The following is an 18,447-nucleotide window of genomic DNA, read 5'->3' as shown; positions in this document are numbered from 1 at the left end:
AAGGAGTGAGGTGGGAGGAGTGCTATAATTTTTCATACACCTACTTGATGCCAAGAGCTTTGCATCTGCTATCGCATAGAATCTTTACAATGATCCTAAGGGGCTGGTATTTTTAGGCCTATTTTACAGGCAAGGAAATTGAAACACAGATTAAGTAATTTGCCTAAGGTCATTGACTGGGTCCATGGTAGAGCTAGGGTTCAATGCTTGTTTCTCTGACTCTGGAGAAAAAAATGCTCTTTCCACACATCATGGTGGTAGAATTTCATTTTGGGAATGAGCTCAGATGCTAAAAAATTTCTTTCTTTGTGATTGTAGCTGGATTCAAGGTTGTCTTACTTTCTAAAATGATGGTTCTTACTAGTGTAAGGGTTGGTACCCTATATTATTTGTTTCAACTGGCATTGCCTCAAGGATCCTCCTGAAAGTGCAGTTGGCAAACATTTATTTTTGTGAGATATATACACATACATAATACGGATTCTCCCCCACCATTCACCCTCACCACAAAACTTGTGAACACCTTGAAAATAACTGGTGATCCTCTGAATGACTCCAAATCAAGACCCGAATTACTTCATTACTTCTCTAAATACTTGTACAATATAAATGGGTTGTGAACACTCAGTCAAGTCAAGGGAAATTTCCTGCTGCTTTTTTTTTTTTCTTTTTTTCATTTGGGCTGATGAGAAATAAGAATAAATCCTCTTAGAGTTAATAATGTGAAAACCAAAACTTTTAAAAGCAGCTCAAAGGCAGCGGTTGGTATTGCACACTTTATTTAGGAACATTTTCCTACAACTGCTTCCTTCTCCTTTCTTCTTCTTTCTTCAACTTCTGTTGAGCCTGCAGAAATTGTAGTTGTCTTATGTTAAAATTCTGGTGGCCAGTTAAGGGGCAAACATCAGGCTTAGCAACTGGTATCTGTACTAAGCAGTGACAGAAATCACAATTAAGCTGTGACGCACATAAAGGCAGATGCTGTGGCATATTCACCATGGTATGCCCCCTGCACTAAGCACACAGTAAGTGTTCAAGAAATGTTTACTGGAAGAATTAATTAGTGAGTTGCAGCTTATTAAAGGTCACTTGAACTCATGGGGAATATAAAATCAGAGTCTGCTGGATAAGACAACCATCTGTGTCCAAGTTATGGAGACCTTTCCAACCAGTTACTTCCTGGAGTTTCATTGAGGGCTTAACTGAGCCTTCGAAGCATCTAGGAGCTGACAATCTAGCAGTCACTATCAGGCATGTTGCAACAAACACCCAGATGGCCCTGGTGAGAGGAGAATTTTACTCTTCTGAAAATCAAAAAGTATTGATTGGCTCAAAGAGTGAGGAGGAATTCATATTCAGTTAAGAATATAAGCTCTCTAGAATGTTTTGAGGGGAAATGTTTTGGTTGACTTGGGATCCGATTTTAGATTGCTGATAGGACAAAATGTATGCTCTAACTGTTGGGTGCATAGTAGGGTTGCTTTGGAACAGTGTCTTGTGTTGATGAGTAATTCTGTGCCTTGAACCTGTGCCACCACAATTTCAGTTAAAGGCTTACGAGTCCTATCAGCTTCTCAGAACATTTTTTTTTCTTTTTCCAAACCACTTTTGTGTTTTCTGAGCCAGAAATCTGCTTTAATGCTTAGCAGGTTTCATGTTTCAGAACTGTACTTTTAGAGTGTCTCTAGCCAACACTGAAAGGCACACAGAGAGAAATGCTGATGTGGCTGGGTGCTTGGTTTGTTCCCCGTCTTGGTTGGCGGTTCGGGGCGGGGTAGTGGAGGGGGAGGGTTAAGAATTATAGCAGGTGTCTGGTGGCTGAGAGGTCAGTAAACAATTCCAGATGCTTTGAAGGATCTAGAATTTCTAGCAGCTTGGCTCTGGTTGACATTTAAAAATTCACATACTTAATCCTCTGATCACATATGACCACCTCCCACAAAAGTTATAGAGGATCAGGAGATAAAAATTTAGATAAAAAATTGGAATGAATATGTCCTTTAAAAGTATATCTAGTTTTAAAAACTAGATGATGTTACAAGTACCGTAATGAAAGCCATTTTCTTTCATTTTTATTTGAAAAACAATCTTATAGATCAGAAAGCTTAGTAAATTAATTCATTGTCTTTGTTTTGGAATTTCCTAAACTGGATAGATAGACGGTGAGCATCATGATAGCCAAAGACTATAACTGAAGGCCAAGAATACTCTGAGGTTGGATTTTAGGGCACTAGAAAGGGCTGCTAATAATGGCACTCTCTAAAAACTCTCTTTCTCGCTGTAATAATTATAAGAATAATATGTCTGACATTTTTAAAAAAATACTTTAGAATGGGGTTTTCATAATTTAAATCAGACAAGAAAAACAATAAAACGAACTTAGGCCGTGGAAGTCTAGGAGCCAATTCTAACAAGAACAAACTTACAAAACAAAGCCTTCAGAATAGAAGCCTAAGTTGATATATTTATTTTTCAAACAAAAAAGAACATCTACATTCTTCTGCATCTAAACTGTGAACTCCATCATAGCAGGGATGAAGCCTACATGAGACATGGCAGGTACTAAACAAATGTTTGTTGAATAAATAAAATAAAACAATTTTCTTGTTCCAAGGAGATCACCTTGGGAGGCTATACAATTATTCTACTCATTGCTCAAATTACTTCTGGGATTTTCTTTGTTTTTGAAATTGCCACTAGAGCAAGAGCTCTATCTATGGATAGAAATAAGAATATGTGAGTTTCATCAGAGAAATAATTACATCTTTATTTTCAATAACTTTTTTTTTTTTTTTTGAGACAGAGTCTCACTCTGTCACCCAGGTTGGAGTGCAGTGGCACCATCTCAGCTCACTGCAACCTTCGCCTCCTGGGTTCAAGTGATTCTTTTGCTTCAGCCTCCCAAGTAGCTGGGACTACAGTGCCTGCCACCATGCCTGGCTAATTTTTGTATTTTTAGTAGAGATGGGCGTCACCATATTGGCTAGGCTGGTCTCGAACTCCTAGACTTTGTGATCCGCCCGCCTTCGCCTCCCAAAGTGCTGGGATTACAGGTGTAAGCCACTGCACCCGGCCTATTTTCACTAACTTCTAATTGAAATTTAACATCTTTTTCAATTATGAATATAGGCAACAACCCACAGTAGTATAAACAGTACCTGTGACTTTGCCACCACTATAAATTATAGATACAGTGCTATTACATTAGTGATTGCAGATATCTCAAAATATTTACATGTCTCACTACTTCAACAATTGTAGTAGTTTGTGGTCCTGCCATCAAATCTTATTTAATGCATTAATAAACAATCTTTTATGTTATTGTCATAAATTTGTTCTTTAAAATATTTTCTAGCCTGGGCAACATGGTGAAACTCTGCCTCTACAAAAAAAAAAAAAAAAAAAAAAAATTAGTTGGGTATGGTGGTACCTGCCTGTAGTCCCAGCTACTTGGGAGGCTGAGGTGGGAGAATCACTTGAGCCTGGGAGGCAGAGGTTGCAGTGAACTGAGCTTGCATCACTGTACTCCGGCCTCACAGACTGAGACCCTGTCTCAATAAATAAATAAAAAGGCTGCACATGGTGGCTCACACCTGTAATCCCAGCCCTTTAGGAGGCCAAGGTGGGTGAATCATTTGAGGTCAGCAGTTTGAGACCAGCCTGGCCAACATGATGAAATCCTGCCTCTACTAAAAATACAAAAATTAGCCAGGCGTGGCGGTGGGTGCCTGTAATTCCAGCTACTTGGTAGGCTGAGGCAGGAGAATCACTTGAACCCTGGAGGTGGAGGTTGCAGTAAGCTGAGATCGCACCACTGCACTCCAGCCTTGGCGACAAAGCAAGACTCCGTCTCAAATAAATAAATAAATAAATAAATAAATAAATAAGAGAATGTTTTGTTAACTGTATTTTAATATATTGATTTCTTTTGCAATCCTATATATTTTATTTTCTGTAATTTCAGATATTTTTCTTTTTTGATATTTTTTCCTTTTAAAAAGAAGTTTAAATAGAGATGAGGTTTAGCCATGTTGCCCAGGCTGATCTTGAACTCCTGAGCTCAAGCAATCGTCCTGCCTTGGCCTCCCAAAGGGCTGGGATTACAGGTGTGAGCCACTGCACACACCCTAATTTTTAAGGTATGTTTCTGAGAAGTTATCCATAGGTTTCACAAACACATGAAAATGTGTTCATGTCATAAATATGGGTAAGGACTCCTGCTCTAAAGTCTACAAGACATTTAAAAAAAATTCTAATTGGTATAAAATTTTATTTACTTGGCCGGGCGCAGTGGCTCAAGCCTGTAATCCTAGCACTTTGGGAGGCCGAGACGGGCAGTTCACGAGGTCAGGAGATTGAGAACATCCTGGCTAACATGGTGAAACCCCATCTCGACTAAAAAATACAAAAAAACTAGCAGGGCGAGGTGGGGGGCGCCTGTCGTCCTAGCTACTCGGGAGGCTGAGGCAGGAGAATGGCGTGAACCCGGGAGGCGGAGCTTGCAGTGAGCTGAGATCCAGCTTGGGCGACAGAGCGAGACTCTGTCTCAAAAAAAAAAAAAAAATTGTATTTACTTATGTATATCTCATAGACACCTCTAATACCATGAAAATCTTATTTTTTTGAGAATAGGTTTTGGAAATAACAGTTACCTGGAGTCAAGTCTGGGAAATAAATTGGATAGCTGAGTCAACAAAACAAATGAAGAAAGGGCCATAAAATAAAATAACATGACTTTTTCTTGAATTTAATTCTTTCTTTCTCCCTAGATATAACATATCTAGATACACTATATATCTGGGCTGGGCGTGGTGCCCCAGGCCTGTAATCCCAGCACTTTGGGAGGCTGAGGCCAGTGGATCACCTGAGGACAGGAGTTGGAGACCAGCCTGGCCAACCTGGTGAAACCGTGTCTCCACAAAAAATATAAAAATTAACCAGGCATGGTGGCAGGCACCTGTAATCCCAGCTACTTAAGAGGCTGCGGTAGGAGAATCGCTTGAACCCAAGAGGCAGAGGTGGCAGTGAGGCAAAATCGTGCCACTGCACTCCAGCCTGGGTGAGGCCACATCTCGGGAAAAAAAAATCTCTATATATGTGTGTATATACATACATATATATATATATTTTGTGCCTCACTATGTGCAAGCTACTGAGCTAGAATCTAGGGATACAAGGATAAAAAAGGCATGGTCTACCTCTAGAAGTTTATAGGGTTGGGGGAGAGTGGGAGAGGGAGGTCGGGGTTCCTAAGTAGCGGTGACCCTACTCCTTTTTTTTTTTTTTTTTTAGATGTTCGGTCTTAGGCTAAAACTTCTGATTCATTAAAAAATTGTGCTTTGTTATTCTACCTTTTGCTAACTGTAAAGTAAAAAATTTCAAGAGTCAGGGACTGTTTCTTCTACTTTTGGTTCTATCTCAGGAATGTGGTAAGTAGAAGTGATGCTAACTATTATGTCCAAAAGGTCACATTTGTTTTTGCAACTTGAATTTATTTCTCAGAGTGGTTCTACAATTGAAGTTTGGATTGTCAGACTGCTCACAAAAATCTACTTACATAAGAATGTGCATTTAATATATCCTAAACAATATATATATCCTAAATTCTGTGCATAACAGTGCTTCTCTGGATAAATGCATTCAAAGTTCTAACCCAGATGCCAATAGCTCAGAGCCCCTCTTGATAGAACACTCTTCCCGTCAAGGCTAAAATGAGAGCAGGAGAAGTTAGTTTCCATTTAACTCCCGCTAGCTGCAATAGAAAAGCCTCACTCTATGTCAATGATTCTCCTGAGGTCTTGTTTTGAAGAACAAAAGCACAAAGGACAATCTGACCTATCTCACTTTTTTCAGTGTTAACTGCAGTGTGGATAGCTTCTAAATAAGTCACTTTATAATTAAGCAGTGTGGTTAATGAAACAGGAAAAACAAACAGATCATTGGAACAGAACAAAGAGTTTGAAAATGAAACCATATATTTAAAAAAATCTTGTAACAAACAAAAACATAATTTAACATAACATAATCCAGTTCTTGGGGTAGAGAAGGTCTTCTTTAAAAAGACATCAAAAGAAAAAGCAGAAACAGACAAGAATGATCATTTTAATTATATCAGATTTTTATATTTCTGAATAAGAAAAGGTACTATGAACTGTTTTAAAATAACCAACAGCCTATGAAAAAGGATTTAAAACCCAACAGCAAAGCATTAATATTCAGAATATAAAATAAACTCCTATAAATCAATAAGAAAATGACAATCCCGATCAATGGACAAAGAATGTAAACAGGCAAGTCACAAAAGAAGATATAATAAAGACCATCATATCTATGAAATGATGTTCATCTCTTTAATCAGGGAAAATGCAAATAACAAGAAAATCCAGCAACAACTGGGGAATAAACAGTACTTCCACTAAAAACAACAACAACAACAACAACTACTACAACACCACCCAGCTATTTTGGGGGAATAATTAGGTAGTGTGTATTAAAAATAAAAACATACACTCTTTACTACCCAGCAATTCTTCTTTTAAGAGAAATGCTTGTATAGAGTATGCAAAGAAGCTTGTACAAGAAACACTCTCTAGACAGGTGTTTATGAAAAACCAGAAAAATTGAGACAACCTGAATATCCATTCACAGGGGAATGGCAAAATAAATGGAGGTATTTTGATATTATGTAACACTATGAAGTCATTAAAAGGAATGAGCCACAGGCCGGGTGCCGTGGCTCACACCTGTAATCCCAGCACTTTGGGAGGCCGAGGCAGGTGGATCACGAGATCAGGAGTTCGAGACCAGCCTGGCCAACATGGTGAAACCCCGTCTCTACTAAAATACAAAAATTCGCTGGGTATGGTGGTGGGTGCCCAGCTACTTGGGAGGCTGAGGCAGGAGAATCGTGTGAACCTGGGAGGTAGAGGCTGCAGTGAGCCAAGATCGCGCCATTCTGGCCTGGACAGGGCCAGACTCGGTCTCAAAAAAAAAAAAAAAAAAAAAAAAAGGAATGAGCCAGATCTATATGTATCAAAAATTCTAAGACAAATGCTTGAGTTGAAAAAACTAAGTTAGGCCAGGTGCGGTGGCTCATGCCTGTAATCCCAGCACTTTGGGAGGCCCAGGCGGGAGGCTGGAGGTCAGGAGACCGAGACCATCCTGACTAACATGGTGAAACCCCGTCTCTACTAAAAATACAAACAAAATTAGCCAGGCATGGTGGTGGGTGCCCTGTAGTCCCAGCTACTCGGGAGGCTGAGGCAGGAGAATGGCGAGAACCCGGGAGGTGGAGCTTGCAGTGAGCCGAGATCGCGTCACTGCACTCCAGCCTGGGTGACAGAGCGAGACAAAAAAAAAAAAAAAAAAAAAAGTTGCAGAACACATAGAGTGATACCTTTTTTTAAAAAACGAATTTAACTGTTACTCCCCCCTACCGCTCATACAATGGAGGCTACCTCATGCTTGGAGCTCACTGAAAAAAGACAAGAGAGAGAAGGTTACTTGTTCAAAACATTGAGCAGCCAAATACAGGAACTCCACCAAAGTAATGAATGAAAAAGAAAGCCTGGGCTGTGTTCTTTCCATTTCAGAATTGTATTTATTTCTCAATGGCAATCAATGGCAAGAGCTTTTGCTGTTATAAATTTATCATGATTGGCTCTCACTAGCAATGACCAATAACTAAATAAAATAAATAATAGGCAAAAACAGAATTACAGCATTAGATTTAGTTTTAAAGTTTTTTCTTTTTTTTTTTTTTTGAGACGGAGTCTTGCTCTGTTGCCTAGGCTGGAGTGCAGTCACGCCATCTCAGATCACTGCAACCTCCATCTCCCAAGTTCAAGCAATTCCACCGCCTGCCTCAGTCTTTGGAGTAGCTGGGGCTACAGGCATGAGCCACTACACCCAGCTAATTTTCATATTTTTAGTAGAGACATTAGTAGGGTTTGGCCATGTTGGCCAGGCTGGTCTTGAACTCCTGGCCTCAAGTGATTCACCCCCCTCAGCCTCCCAAAGTGCTGGGATTACAGGCATGGGCCATGGAACCGGGCCTTAAAAATCTTAATTGGCTTCATTTGCAATTTTAGAACTGGGCTTCATTCCAAAATGTTCTGGCCGGGCATGGTGGTTCACGCATATAATCACAGCACTTTGGGAGGCTGAGGCGGAAGTATCACTTGAACTCAGGAGTACTAGACCAGCCTGGGCAACATAGGAAGATCCCCGTCTCTACCAAAAATGAAAAATGAGCTGGGTATGGCTGTGCATGCCTGTGATGCAGGGTTTCTGTGGTCCCATCTACTCTGGAGGCTGAGGCAGGAGGATCGACTTGAGCCCAGGAGGCGGAGGCTGCAGTGGGCTGTGATCATGTCACTGCACTCCAGCCTGAGTGACAGAGTGAGACTGTCTAAAAAAACAAAAAAAGCTTTCCAATGAGCCCAGCAGAGGAGGTTGGTTTTGCAGATAGAGAAGGGCTGAAAAAAGCAGAAGCAAAGAACAAAAGTCAGATTGGTTATTTCAAACTTACTTTCCTTGAAAGATGAAAGATGAGAACAGGGAAACAGAACAACAGAGAAAAAGCTGATTGCTTAACATCAGGTTACTTTAGGTTACTTTTGGTTGTAAGGATTAAAGGCAGAGGAAATTTCATTATCATGCTAAGTAAAACTGGCCTGTTTGGGAAATTTGGCTATTATCTCTCTCCTGATTTCTCAGAAGGTCAGATAACAACTTGATTTCAGATTTCAACTTGATTGGTGACTTGGAATTTAAGTACAAGGGACTCCATTTTGATATTTGGCCTGGTCTATTGACCCAGTACAGGGACTCAGTCAAAAACAAAATTATATGAGTGCCTCAAAGTTATATGAATGCCATCTCTACTAAAAATAGAAAAATTAGCCTGGCATGGTGGTGTGTGCCTGTAGTCCTAGCTATTCAGAAAGCTGAATGGGAGGATCACCTGAGCCCAGGATGTGGAGGTTGCAGTGAGCTGACATCGCATCATACCACTGCACTCTAGCCTGGGCCACAGAATGAGACCCTGCCTCAAAAAAACACCAAAACCAAAATCATATATATATACACACACACAGCTACATATATATACACACATACACATACATATATGGATATATATATGGATACGTAGTATATACATACATGCATATATCCATACACACACACACACACACACACACTCAGTGATTTAAAGCAAAACCTCAGAGGAAAGAGAATTGTACTGTTAGAAACTTCTGCTTTGAAAATGACAACCAGAGATGAGGTAGCACACTCTGGTCACTCTGCCCATGGTGTGGAAGCAGGGAGCTGGAGTGGCAGAGTCCATGTGTACATATATATACTCATACATACACATACTATATATATATTTTATATATATATATGTATATATACTATGAAAAACACAGGCAAGCATTAGCAGTTGGTTTCAGATGGATTCCAGACAACAGGCTGTGAATGGACCAAAGAGGAAGCTGTGACCATGTGTAGGAAGTGCCTTGTTGAGGCCCTTTCTCTGCTGGGTCTGCTTTCTGAGCTTAAAACCCAATGGGTCCATATGCTGGTGTAATAGCAGGAGGAATCTTTTTGCAGAAGTCCCTTTGCATGAGGAGGAACCAGGGACTTTATTTACCACATATTTTATGTAAGGTGTTATAATGACCACTCTTAGAAAGATCCGTGTCTACTTTCATTGTCTCCACTGCCAGGTGCCTCCTAGGGTGGAGAAAAATAGGGAACTATGTCTTTGCGGGGGGTTGCTAGTTCTGCTGAGAGGTACTTGAGTTAGAGGTCTATAAGTGGAATTTAGCTTTAGGGTATAAATGAGCAAATTTGTCATCTTTCTAAATAAGACCGAGTTTAGGGATTACCACAGACGTTGGAGGTGGAGGATGTAGTTGGCAACTTGCCCTGAAATCTAGAGGTTCACAATCTGCTGACATGGACTCCGCCACTCCAGCTCCCTGCTTCCACACCATGGGCAGAGTGACCAGAGTGTGCTACCTCATCTCTGGTTCTCATTTTTAAAGCAGAAGTTTCTAATAGTGCAACCCTCTTTCCTCTGAGGTTTTGCTTTAAACCACTGAAGATATGGGGAGTGAAAGCAGCAGGGGCTTTCTGATGTGGTTATTAATGCCAGTCAGAGGGAAGCCTTTAATCAGAAGGCTCAAGACAGATGGGGGGACTGGGCGCAGTGGCTCACACCTGTAATCTCAGCACTTTGGGAGGCCAGGGTGGGCAGATCACCTGAGCTCACAAGTTTGAGAACAGCCTGCTCAACATGGTGAAACCCTGTCTCTCTATTAAAAATACAAAAATTAGCTGAGCACAGTGGTGTGCACCTGTAGTCCCAGCTACTTGGGAGGTTGAAGTAGGAGAATTTCTTGAACCTGGGAGGTGGAGGCTGTAGTGAGCTGAGATCGCACCACCGTACTCCAGCCTGGGCGATAGAGTGAGAATCTGTCTATTAAAAAAAAAAAAAAAAAAAAAAAGACAGATGCGGGGGCGTCTATTCCAGGAGAAAGTGATTAGGAGGGGCTTACCCTCTGCCCCTTGCCTATGGTCACCTAGCTTCCTTGAAAATAATGTAATTGGCATCTTTGTGTATGTACATTTTTAATGTTATCAGACTTTCTGAGTGAAATGCAACCAAACCAAGCACATATTTATTTTACAATTCCATTAAAAACCAGGTATTTAAATTGATTTTAAGAACCTTGTTAAGGAAATCAGCCTGGATAAGGAAAATTAGTACTGCATTTAAAAAGAGTTAAGCAGATCTAACAAGACTCTAAGCTACTCTTAGGCAGCTCTGCTTAGTGTCTGAGCCACCTTACCTCAAGAACTTTGTTGAAGAGTGTTGAACAACCTTTTTGGAAGCCTTCTATTTGCAACACGAATTAAACAGCAGTTATGATCACTGAGATTAATAATGTGGTGTCTGGAGCAGGTAACCTGGAATTATTGATATTGTCTCTGTGTCATCTTTTTCTTTTCTTTTTTGGGGCGGCGGGGGGTGGGGGCACAGGATGTCGCTCTGTCACCCAGGCTAGAGTGCAGTGATGTGATCATATCTCACTGCAACCTTGAACTTCTCGGCTTAAGTGATCCTCCTGCCTCAGTCCTCACAGTAGCTAGGACTATAGGCATGTGCCACCACACCCAGCTACTTTTTAAACTTTTTGTAGAAATGGAGTCTTGCTCTGCTGCCCAGGCTGGTCTCAAACTCCTGGGTTCAAGTGAGCCTCCCATCTTGGCCTCCCAGAGCGCTGGGATTACAGGCATGAGCCAGTGTCTAGTCTTGTCATTGTTTTCCTTTTTCTTTCTCTTTTTTCTTTGGAGATGGGGGTCTCGCTATGTTGCCCAGGCTGGGCTCTAGTGATCCTCCCACCTCAGCCTCCTGAGTAGCTGTGACCACTGGCATGCACCGCCACACCCAGCTCTCTGCCATCTTTCACTAGAGAGCATGTCTTAGGCCTGGTGCGGTGGCTCATGCCTGCAATCCCAGCACTTTGGGAGGCCAAGGCAGGCAGATCACCTGAGGTCGGGAGTTTGAGATCAGCTTGACCAACACGGAGAAACCCTGTCTCTACTAAAAATACAAAATTAGCCGGGTGTGGTGGCACATGCCTGTAATCCCAGCTACTGGGGAGGCTGAGGCAGGAGAATCACTTGAATCTGGGAGGCGGTGGTTGTGGTGAGCCGAGACAGCACCATTGCACTCCAGCCTAGGCGACAAGAGAGAAATTCCGTCTTAAAAAAAAAAAAAAGAGAGAGAGAGAGCATGTCTTGAGCCACAGCATGCTACTAAGTTTCTGGGACTTGAGAAGACAGGAGAGAACAATATTTATTTCTCAATGTCCAGAGGGAAATTACAAAATTTCAGTCGTATGGTAAATGCTGAAGTACTTAATGCAATAAAGTCCTTCCCTATCAGAAGCTATGCACACCAAGGGTGGGGATAAGTTTCTGCTGAGGATTAATAGTGAAAACAGGTCTCCCTTTCAGGGTAGGAACACAAAACTATGCTTCATGTCTCCCCGTAGCTTTTAAGAGGAAGCACAATGGTTCAGAAACGCCCTTCCTTTCACCCTCACATGCAAAATGACGACTTGTTGCTTGAGAGTGTGGCTCACCTCATTGTCCTGGTGATTAATCTCACTGAGGTTCGACTGTTGCAACAGGACTGTGAGGAGCCTGTAAGGAAAAATAGGAGAAATGGCTCAAAAGAACAGGCAGTCACGGTGCTCTTGGAATCAGTATAAAAACGTGACCTTACAAAAAGCGTCAGTTGAAAGGCTCCAAATGAAGATGAGGGCCTTTCCGTTTCTCTGGGAAAAAGATCCACAGAAAAGAAGTAGGAGTGTGATAGGTTAGAAGACACCTGTGAGGAGGGCTGCTGTCTGCCTTTCCCACCCTCTCTCCATCTCAGCACTCCCGAGGGGCACAGGGGGATGGAGAAACTTTAGGCTCATTGTGTTCACCAGGCCTCTGTCACCTAGCCATGCCCTTTAAGAACCAAAATCATGTAGCACTTAGTCTTTTTTTTTTTTTTTTTTTTTTGGCACGGAGTCTCGCTGTCACCCAGGCTCGAGTGTGCAGTGGCATGAACTTGGCTCACTGGAAGCTCCGTCTCCCGGGTTCACGCCATTCTCCTGCCTCAGCCTCCCAAGTAGCTGGGACTACAGGCGCCCGCCACCTCGCCTGGCTAATTTTGCTTTTGTAGTTTTAGTAGAGATGGGGTTTCATCATGTTAGCCAGGATGGTCTAAATCTCCTGACCTCGTGATCTGCCTGCCTTGGCCTCCCAAATTGCTGGGATTACAGGCATGAGCCACCACGTCCGGCCACTTATTCTTTATTCACTTTACAGGAACTTATAGAGTGCTTTCAACCTGCTTCACTCCTAGCTGCATATGTCATGCCTTTTTAATGCATAGATTATACCAGGAGGTTGTCAGTATTTGCAAGTTTGCTCATTCTTTGTAAAATACACACATGCCTAAGCACAAGATGACAGTAATCAGTGTAAAACAGCTATCAACGATTCTCAGATTCAAGCTCTTACCTGACTTGGATCTCTTGCTCAGTTGACTGAAGTCAACATCTGGGAGAGGGGGCAGTGGAGAGGGGCCCGGGCTCTGCAGCCAGATGGCTTGGGTTCGCATCCTAGTCCTGCCACTGATGAGCTCTGTGACCTTAGGCAAGTTACTTATCTTCTCCCTGACTAAACTTCCTCATCTGTGACACAGGAGTGATAAAAACTACCTATCACACAGCTCAGTGTGAGGATTAAATGAGTTAATATGCATACAACATATAGAGCATGTCTGGAACATGCTGTTATTTCTAGAGCACTTAACCCCAGAAGTTCGAACCCTGGCTCCATCTCAGAATTGCCTGGAGAGATTTTTTTTTTTTAAACCACAAATACCTGGACTCTGTACTCAGGGTTTCTAACTCAATAGGTCTGGAGAGAAGCCTAGCTTCTACTGTTTTAAAAGAGCTATTCAGGAAATTCTGGTAAACAGCCAGGTTTGGAAACAATTGAGAAAGGTGCTGAATGAATTAATGAATGGATACTCATCAAGATAATGAAGAATAGTGGTATGTGCAGTCAATGGAGGAAATTTAGAAATTGCTTTTGGAAGAATTATTTGTAAAATGAAATTGTTTAGTCTCTTCTCCAATCAAATCTTTATCGTCTCTCGGCTTGGAAGACATCTAAAGCACTAAGTATTAAATTGTTAGTTACAATAGAAGAAAAGAAAGATCCACTAATCATATTGCCTTAGTAGGAAATGTAATACACAGAGAGCTTAAATAGAGATGGACTTCTGGTTATTTGCAGTGGAGGTGAAATAACTAGGAAACCTGTGGTTTCAGTCTGGTTTTATCATAGTCTTTTGGGGAGCCAGGACAATGCTGAGATTTAATTCTGACCTCACTACTGCACAATCTGAGTTTCTGTATCCTCATGTATATCAGAGGGGTAGCAATTCAGTGGTGTAAAGGATTGAGTGATCCAACAGGCAGAAAGACCCTGGGTCACATACTCTAAAGGGACAATGGCTATGACTTCATACGGTACATCTCTTTTATGCTCTCTGAATTCTAGATGTAGCCTTTGGTAGGAAGACATAAAAATAATTGCATTTTGGGTCACACAATGTTTATCTTTGCAATTATTTCACCAATGGATATATTTCCCTGTGGCTTCTTTGTAAGTGGGGGCAGGGCTTAACTGGTGACTGTGCTTCTCCTTTCTCTCTTTCCTTTCTGTCCTCTCTGTCTCATTATTGGCCATTGTTTACTCTCTCGGGCTCATTTGGTCTGAGGGACTGGGGGATGAGGGAAGGGCAAGGTAGGAGGTCAGCTGTGGTCCAGTGTGGTTATCCTCGGTTAGCCCTGAGCGGACAGAGATTATCTGTGGCCAGACAGGATCTTCCGCGGGCTCTGACCAGGTTAGAATGAGGGTAGGAAGAGCAAGACCTCTTGTCGCATCCTGGGTGGACTCCCAAGGTTGTGGGATGAACCCTGTGCCTAGATAGTTCTCTATTTGGCTTTCAAAGCCATTCTCTTCTCTACACTGCCCTGCTCTGAGGCTGTCCTCTTGGACGGCATCAACCAGGCTCCCTTGCCCTTGGCTTCCTATTGGGTTTTGCTAGTGGGGGAACTGGCAGGAGGAGGGAGAGAAGCCAGCTCCCTTTCTGGCAATAATTGTATTTCTCTACCAAAGGCCTCAGTTCTTGCCAGGTGGCCCCTCGCCTACAGCTAAGCTACCACTGCAGCTCTCAGAAGGTTCCAGTAACTGCCCCTTCCTTGCCCCTTTAGGTCTAGAGAGTGATAACATTTTCCTGCTCTTTTGGGGAAAGTGGGGGTGGGGGAGGGGGTTAGAGCATCATCCATCATCTCTTGTTGGTCAATTTTTGGTCATTTTTTTTTTTTTTTTTTTGAGACAGGGTCTCACTCTGTCACCCAGGCTGGAGTGCAATGGCACAATCACAGTTCACTGCAACCTGGACTTCCTGGGCTGAAGTGATCCATCCTCCTGCCTCAGCCTTCAGAGTAGTTTGCATTACAGGTGTGCACTATCACGCCCAACTAATTTTTTTGTGTTTTTAGTAGAGAGGGGGTTTCACCATGTTGCCTAGGCTGGTCTTGAACTCCTGAACTCAAATGATCCTCAACTTCCCGAAGTGCTGGGATTAGAGGTGCGAATCACCCTATCCAGCCTTGTTGGCCAAGTTTAGTCTTTCCCTAGACTTTCTCCAGTTGCCACCCTTTAATTCCCATGTCTTCTCTGTCATGGCTCTGACTGATACGTGATGATCTATGTGGCCCAACTCCATTTGACTGCGAAGTCTCTGAGACCCATTGATCATCAAAGCTGGACACAAATAGACAGATCAAGGCCCTCTCCTGCATTCTTGCCCTCATTCTGGCTCTGGCTCTGGCTCTCTCTCACATGTTTTGAGAATAAAGAACCTGAGGCCCTTCCTGGCTTGCCAAGACCACCATATAGTGGCTTGGTGATCCAGCCTGAACCAGAAACCAGGTGTCCCATTGCCAACCTGGGGCTTCCTTGCTGTTCCGTGGTATGGAGGTCACCTGCGACATACCTGTCCAGCATCTATCTCAATTCCCAGATGATTTTCAGCCCTCTGTTGTGCTTCCCCTGAGCTCTTGTTTTGTGTTACCAGGGCCCAGGAGTCCTTCCACATCCCATCAGCCCAGTTCAGACTCCCTCCTGTCCTCGGATCTCCGAGGCAGTGATGTAAGACCCATCTCATCTCAAGTGCCAGGACAGCAGGCTTGGACCCTAGCAAGAGCAGTCCCAGACAGGCAGTGTGTGAGTCATAAGAGCACTGAGGCTGGGGCCAGACTGCCGCTATTAGAATCCCTGCTCCATGCCAACCAGCCAGTGACTTTGGGCTAGCTCCCAGAGCCTACCTTTTCTTATCCATAAAATGCAGAGAATAATACCTACTTCAAGATCTGTCGTGACTTTGAGTCCATGCACACGAAGCCCTTGGAATAGCCTTTACATGCCATAATAAAATTTTATATGGCCAGGTGCGGTGGCTCATGCCTGCCTGTAATCCCAGCACTTTGGGAGGCCAAGGTGGGCGGATCAACTGAGGTCAGGAGTTTGAGACCAGCCTGGCTAACATGGTGAAACCCCGTCTGTAAGAGAAATAGAAAAATTAGCCAGGCATGATGGTGGGCACCTGTAATTCCAGCTACTAGAGAGGCTGAGGTCAGAGAATTGCTACATTCTGGGAGGCAGAGGTTGCAGGGAGCTGAGATCATGCCACTGCACACTAGCCTGGGCAACAGCGCTTGAGACTCTGTCTCAAAAAAAAAAAATTCTATATAATGATTAATTTTTAATAGCTCCTACCTTCTATTTTCTAGGTCTCCACTGATTACCATTAGGTGAATGGTGGGTCTCAGAGAAGGATCAGCTAGAAGCATCCTGGGGACAACTCATCCCTGTGAGCTTTCCAGTTTCGCTGGCCCCTCTGGATACTCCCAGCCCTGGAGCTGGCCAGCCCAGTGACAGGTGGGAAAAAATGGTCCCACAACCAGCCGTCTCCCCTTCCTGTCCCTGGAGCTGCTGTATGAGAGCGTGCTGCAGTGAGACATCCACCGCAGGTCAGAACACAACACCCGGTAACGAGAGAACAGGACCCCAAGGAAATGATTTTCTTCCTCCCTTGGGCTGCAGTCAAGAGTGATGAAAAGAGGCAGAGTGGCTGGCACTCTGACAGGGAGGAAAAAAAGTCTGCCAGTAGCCATGGAGACCATAAAAAGACCTTCAGAGAGCCCCGTGGCTGCTTTCAGAGAAAATTGCTGCTTGCCTTCCAACACTAGCATGTGCAGCGTTGTACAAACACAACTCTGTTCTCTTTGGAGCTTTGTTTTAATGATCATGCCCCCTCTTTCATACCAGCGCCCTCTGAATGTCCCAGCCAAGGAAGCAAGAAAAGCCTTGGGGAGCTGAAAGGGAGAAAACTTGGACCTGCTGAGCAGCAGAGGTTCAAAGCAGGAAGGGGAATCATGAGAGGAAACCTGTGCATCTTTGCTTTTGTAAACCCAATGTGCCTTCATGTTCATAATTATAAACCACTTAACCCTGCATCAGCCTCCATCCCCACTGAGCGGGTGTTTAGCTAAGGATGCAGATTCAAACTGATGGGTTTGTTCAGGAGTTGTTTCCATGTGAGCACTAAAATCCCTCTGGAGGCAAAGGACTAATTGAAGCGTCCCTTGGCTTGTTTATAAGCAGCTTTGGTTTGAGGCTTCTCTCTGAATAACCTCCAGTGAGCACCCAGTAGAAGGAGCTTGCTGTTTGGAAATCTAAGTGTTAGCAGATTTAAAATCAGTATAAAAACGTGGGCACAAGGGCACCATGTGGCCTGTACATACTGTTTATGATTAGGGGAAAATGCAGACATATGCTGACTTACAAAGGTGTGCATAGATCCACACGTACAACATACCCCAACAACCTTTGCAGTAAATGTGTGTGCCCGGCAGTAGGATGCAGGACTGCATTTACATGGGCCTGGGTCTGTGCACACATTTTTGTAGACCTGAGTGTGCTGAGGTGAAGAAGGCCAGGATGAGCACCAGTGGGGTGGCAGTAGTAGTGTTTCATTCCTTAGCTTCTTATGATGTTTGTGGTGTTTCTTTCTGTCTTCCACCATCATCATCATGGATGACCATCAACATTATCATTAATATCATCACCCCATCATCATCACCAACACTTTCTGAGCATGGACAAAGTACTAGGTACTGAGTTCAGTGTTTCCATACAATTTCTCATTTACTTCTGCCTACTTCCCTGTGAAGTGAGCAGAAATAATATATTAAATAGTACTTACTTCGCTAGGTGTAGTGGCTCACGCTTGTAATCCCAGCACTTTGGGAGGCTGAGGTGGATGGATCACCTCAGTTTGAGAATTTGAGACGAGTCTGACCAACATGGAGAAACCCCATCTCTACTAAAAATACAAAATTAGCCTGGCATGGTGGTGCATGTCTGTAATCCCAGCTACTCGGGAGGTTGAGGCAGGAGAATTGCTTGAACCCAGGAGCCGGAGGTTGTGGTGAGCCAAGATCACGCCTTTACACTCCAACCTGGGCAACAAGAGTGAAACTCTGTCTCCAAAAAAAAAAAAAAAAAAAAAAAGAAAGAAAGAAAGAAAGAAAATAGTACTTATGTCAAGGGGAAGCTGAGCCTTGACATGTTAACTTGTCCAAGAGAATAAGAGCTGGAGCCAGATTTAAACTCAGTCAGTCTGACTCATACTCATGAGCTGGCACTCCTGGCCACCGTTCAGGGATTTCTTTTCTTTTCCCTACCTCCCTCCCTCCCTCGCTCCCTCCCTCCCTCCCTCCCTCCCTTCCTTCCTTC

General features: G+C 43.2%; 1 protein-coding gene across 1 annotated transcript in view; it reads right to left on the bottom strand.

The window, feature by feature from the left end:
• The window catches only part of ANKRD55 (ankyrin repeat domain 55), a 129,696-nt gene that overhangs the window by 50,403 nt on the left and 60,846 nt on the right, over positions 1–18,447 (bottom strand). The window contains exon 6 of the mRNA XM_023210435.1: positions 12,159–12,219. Coding sequence (XP_023066203.1) covers positions 12,159–12,219 — 61 coding nt within the window. The remainder of the gene's footprint in view (positions 1–12,158; positions 12,220–18,447) is intronic.

Source organism: Piliocolobus tephrosceles, chromosome 4, assembly GCF_002776525.5.
Source record: "Piliocolobus tephrosceles isolate RC106 chromosome 4, ASM277652v3, whole genome shotgun sequence".
Lineage (NCBI taxonomy): Eukaryota > Metazoa > Chordata > Mammalia > Primates > Cercopithecidae > Piliocolobus > Piliocolobus tephrosceles.
The sequence above is the reverse complement of the archived record's forward strand: the minus strand, read 5'-3'. Positions and strand labels throughout refer to the sequence as shown.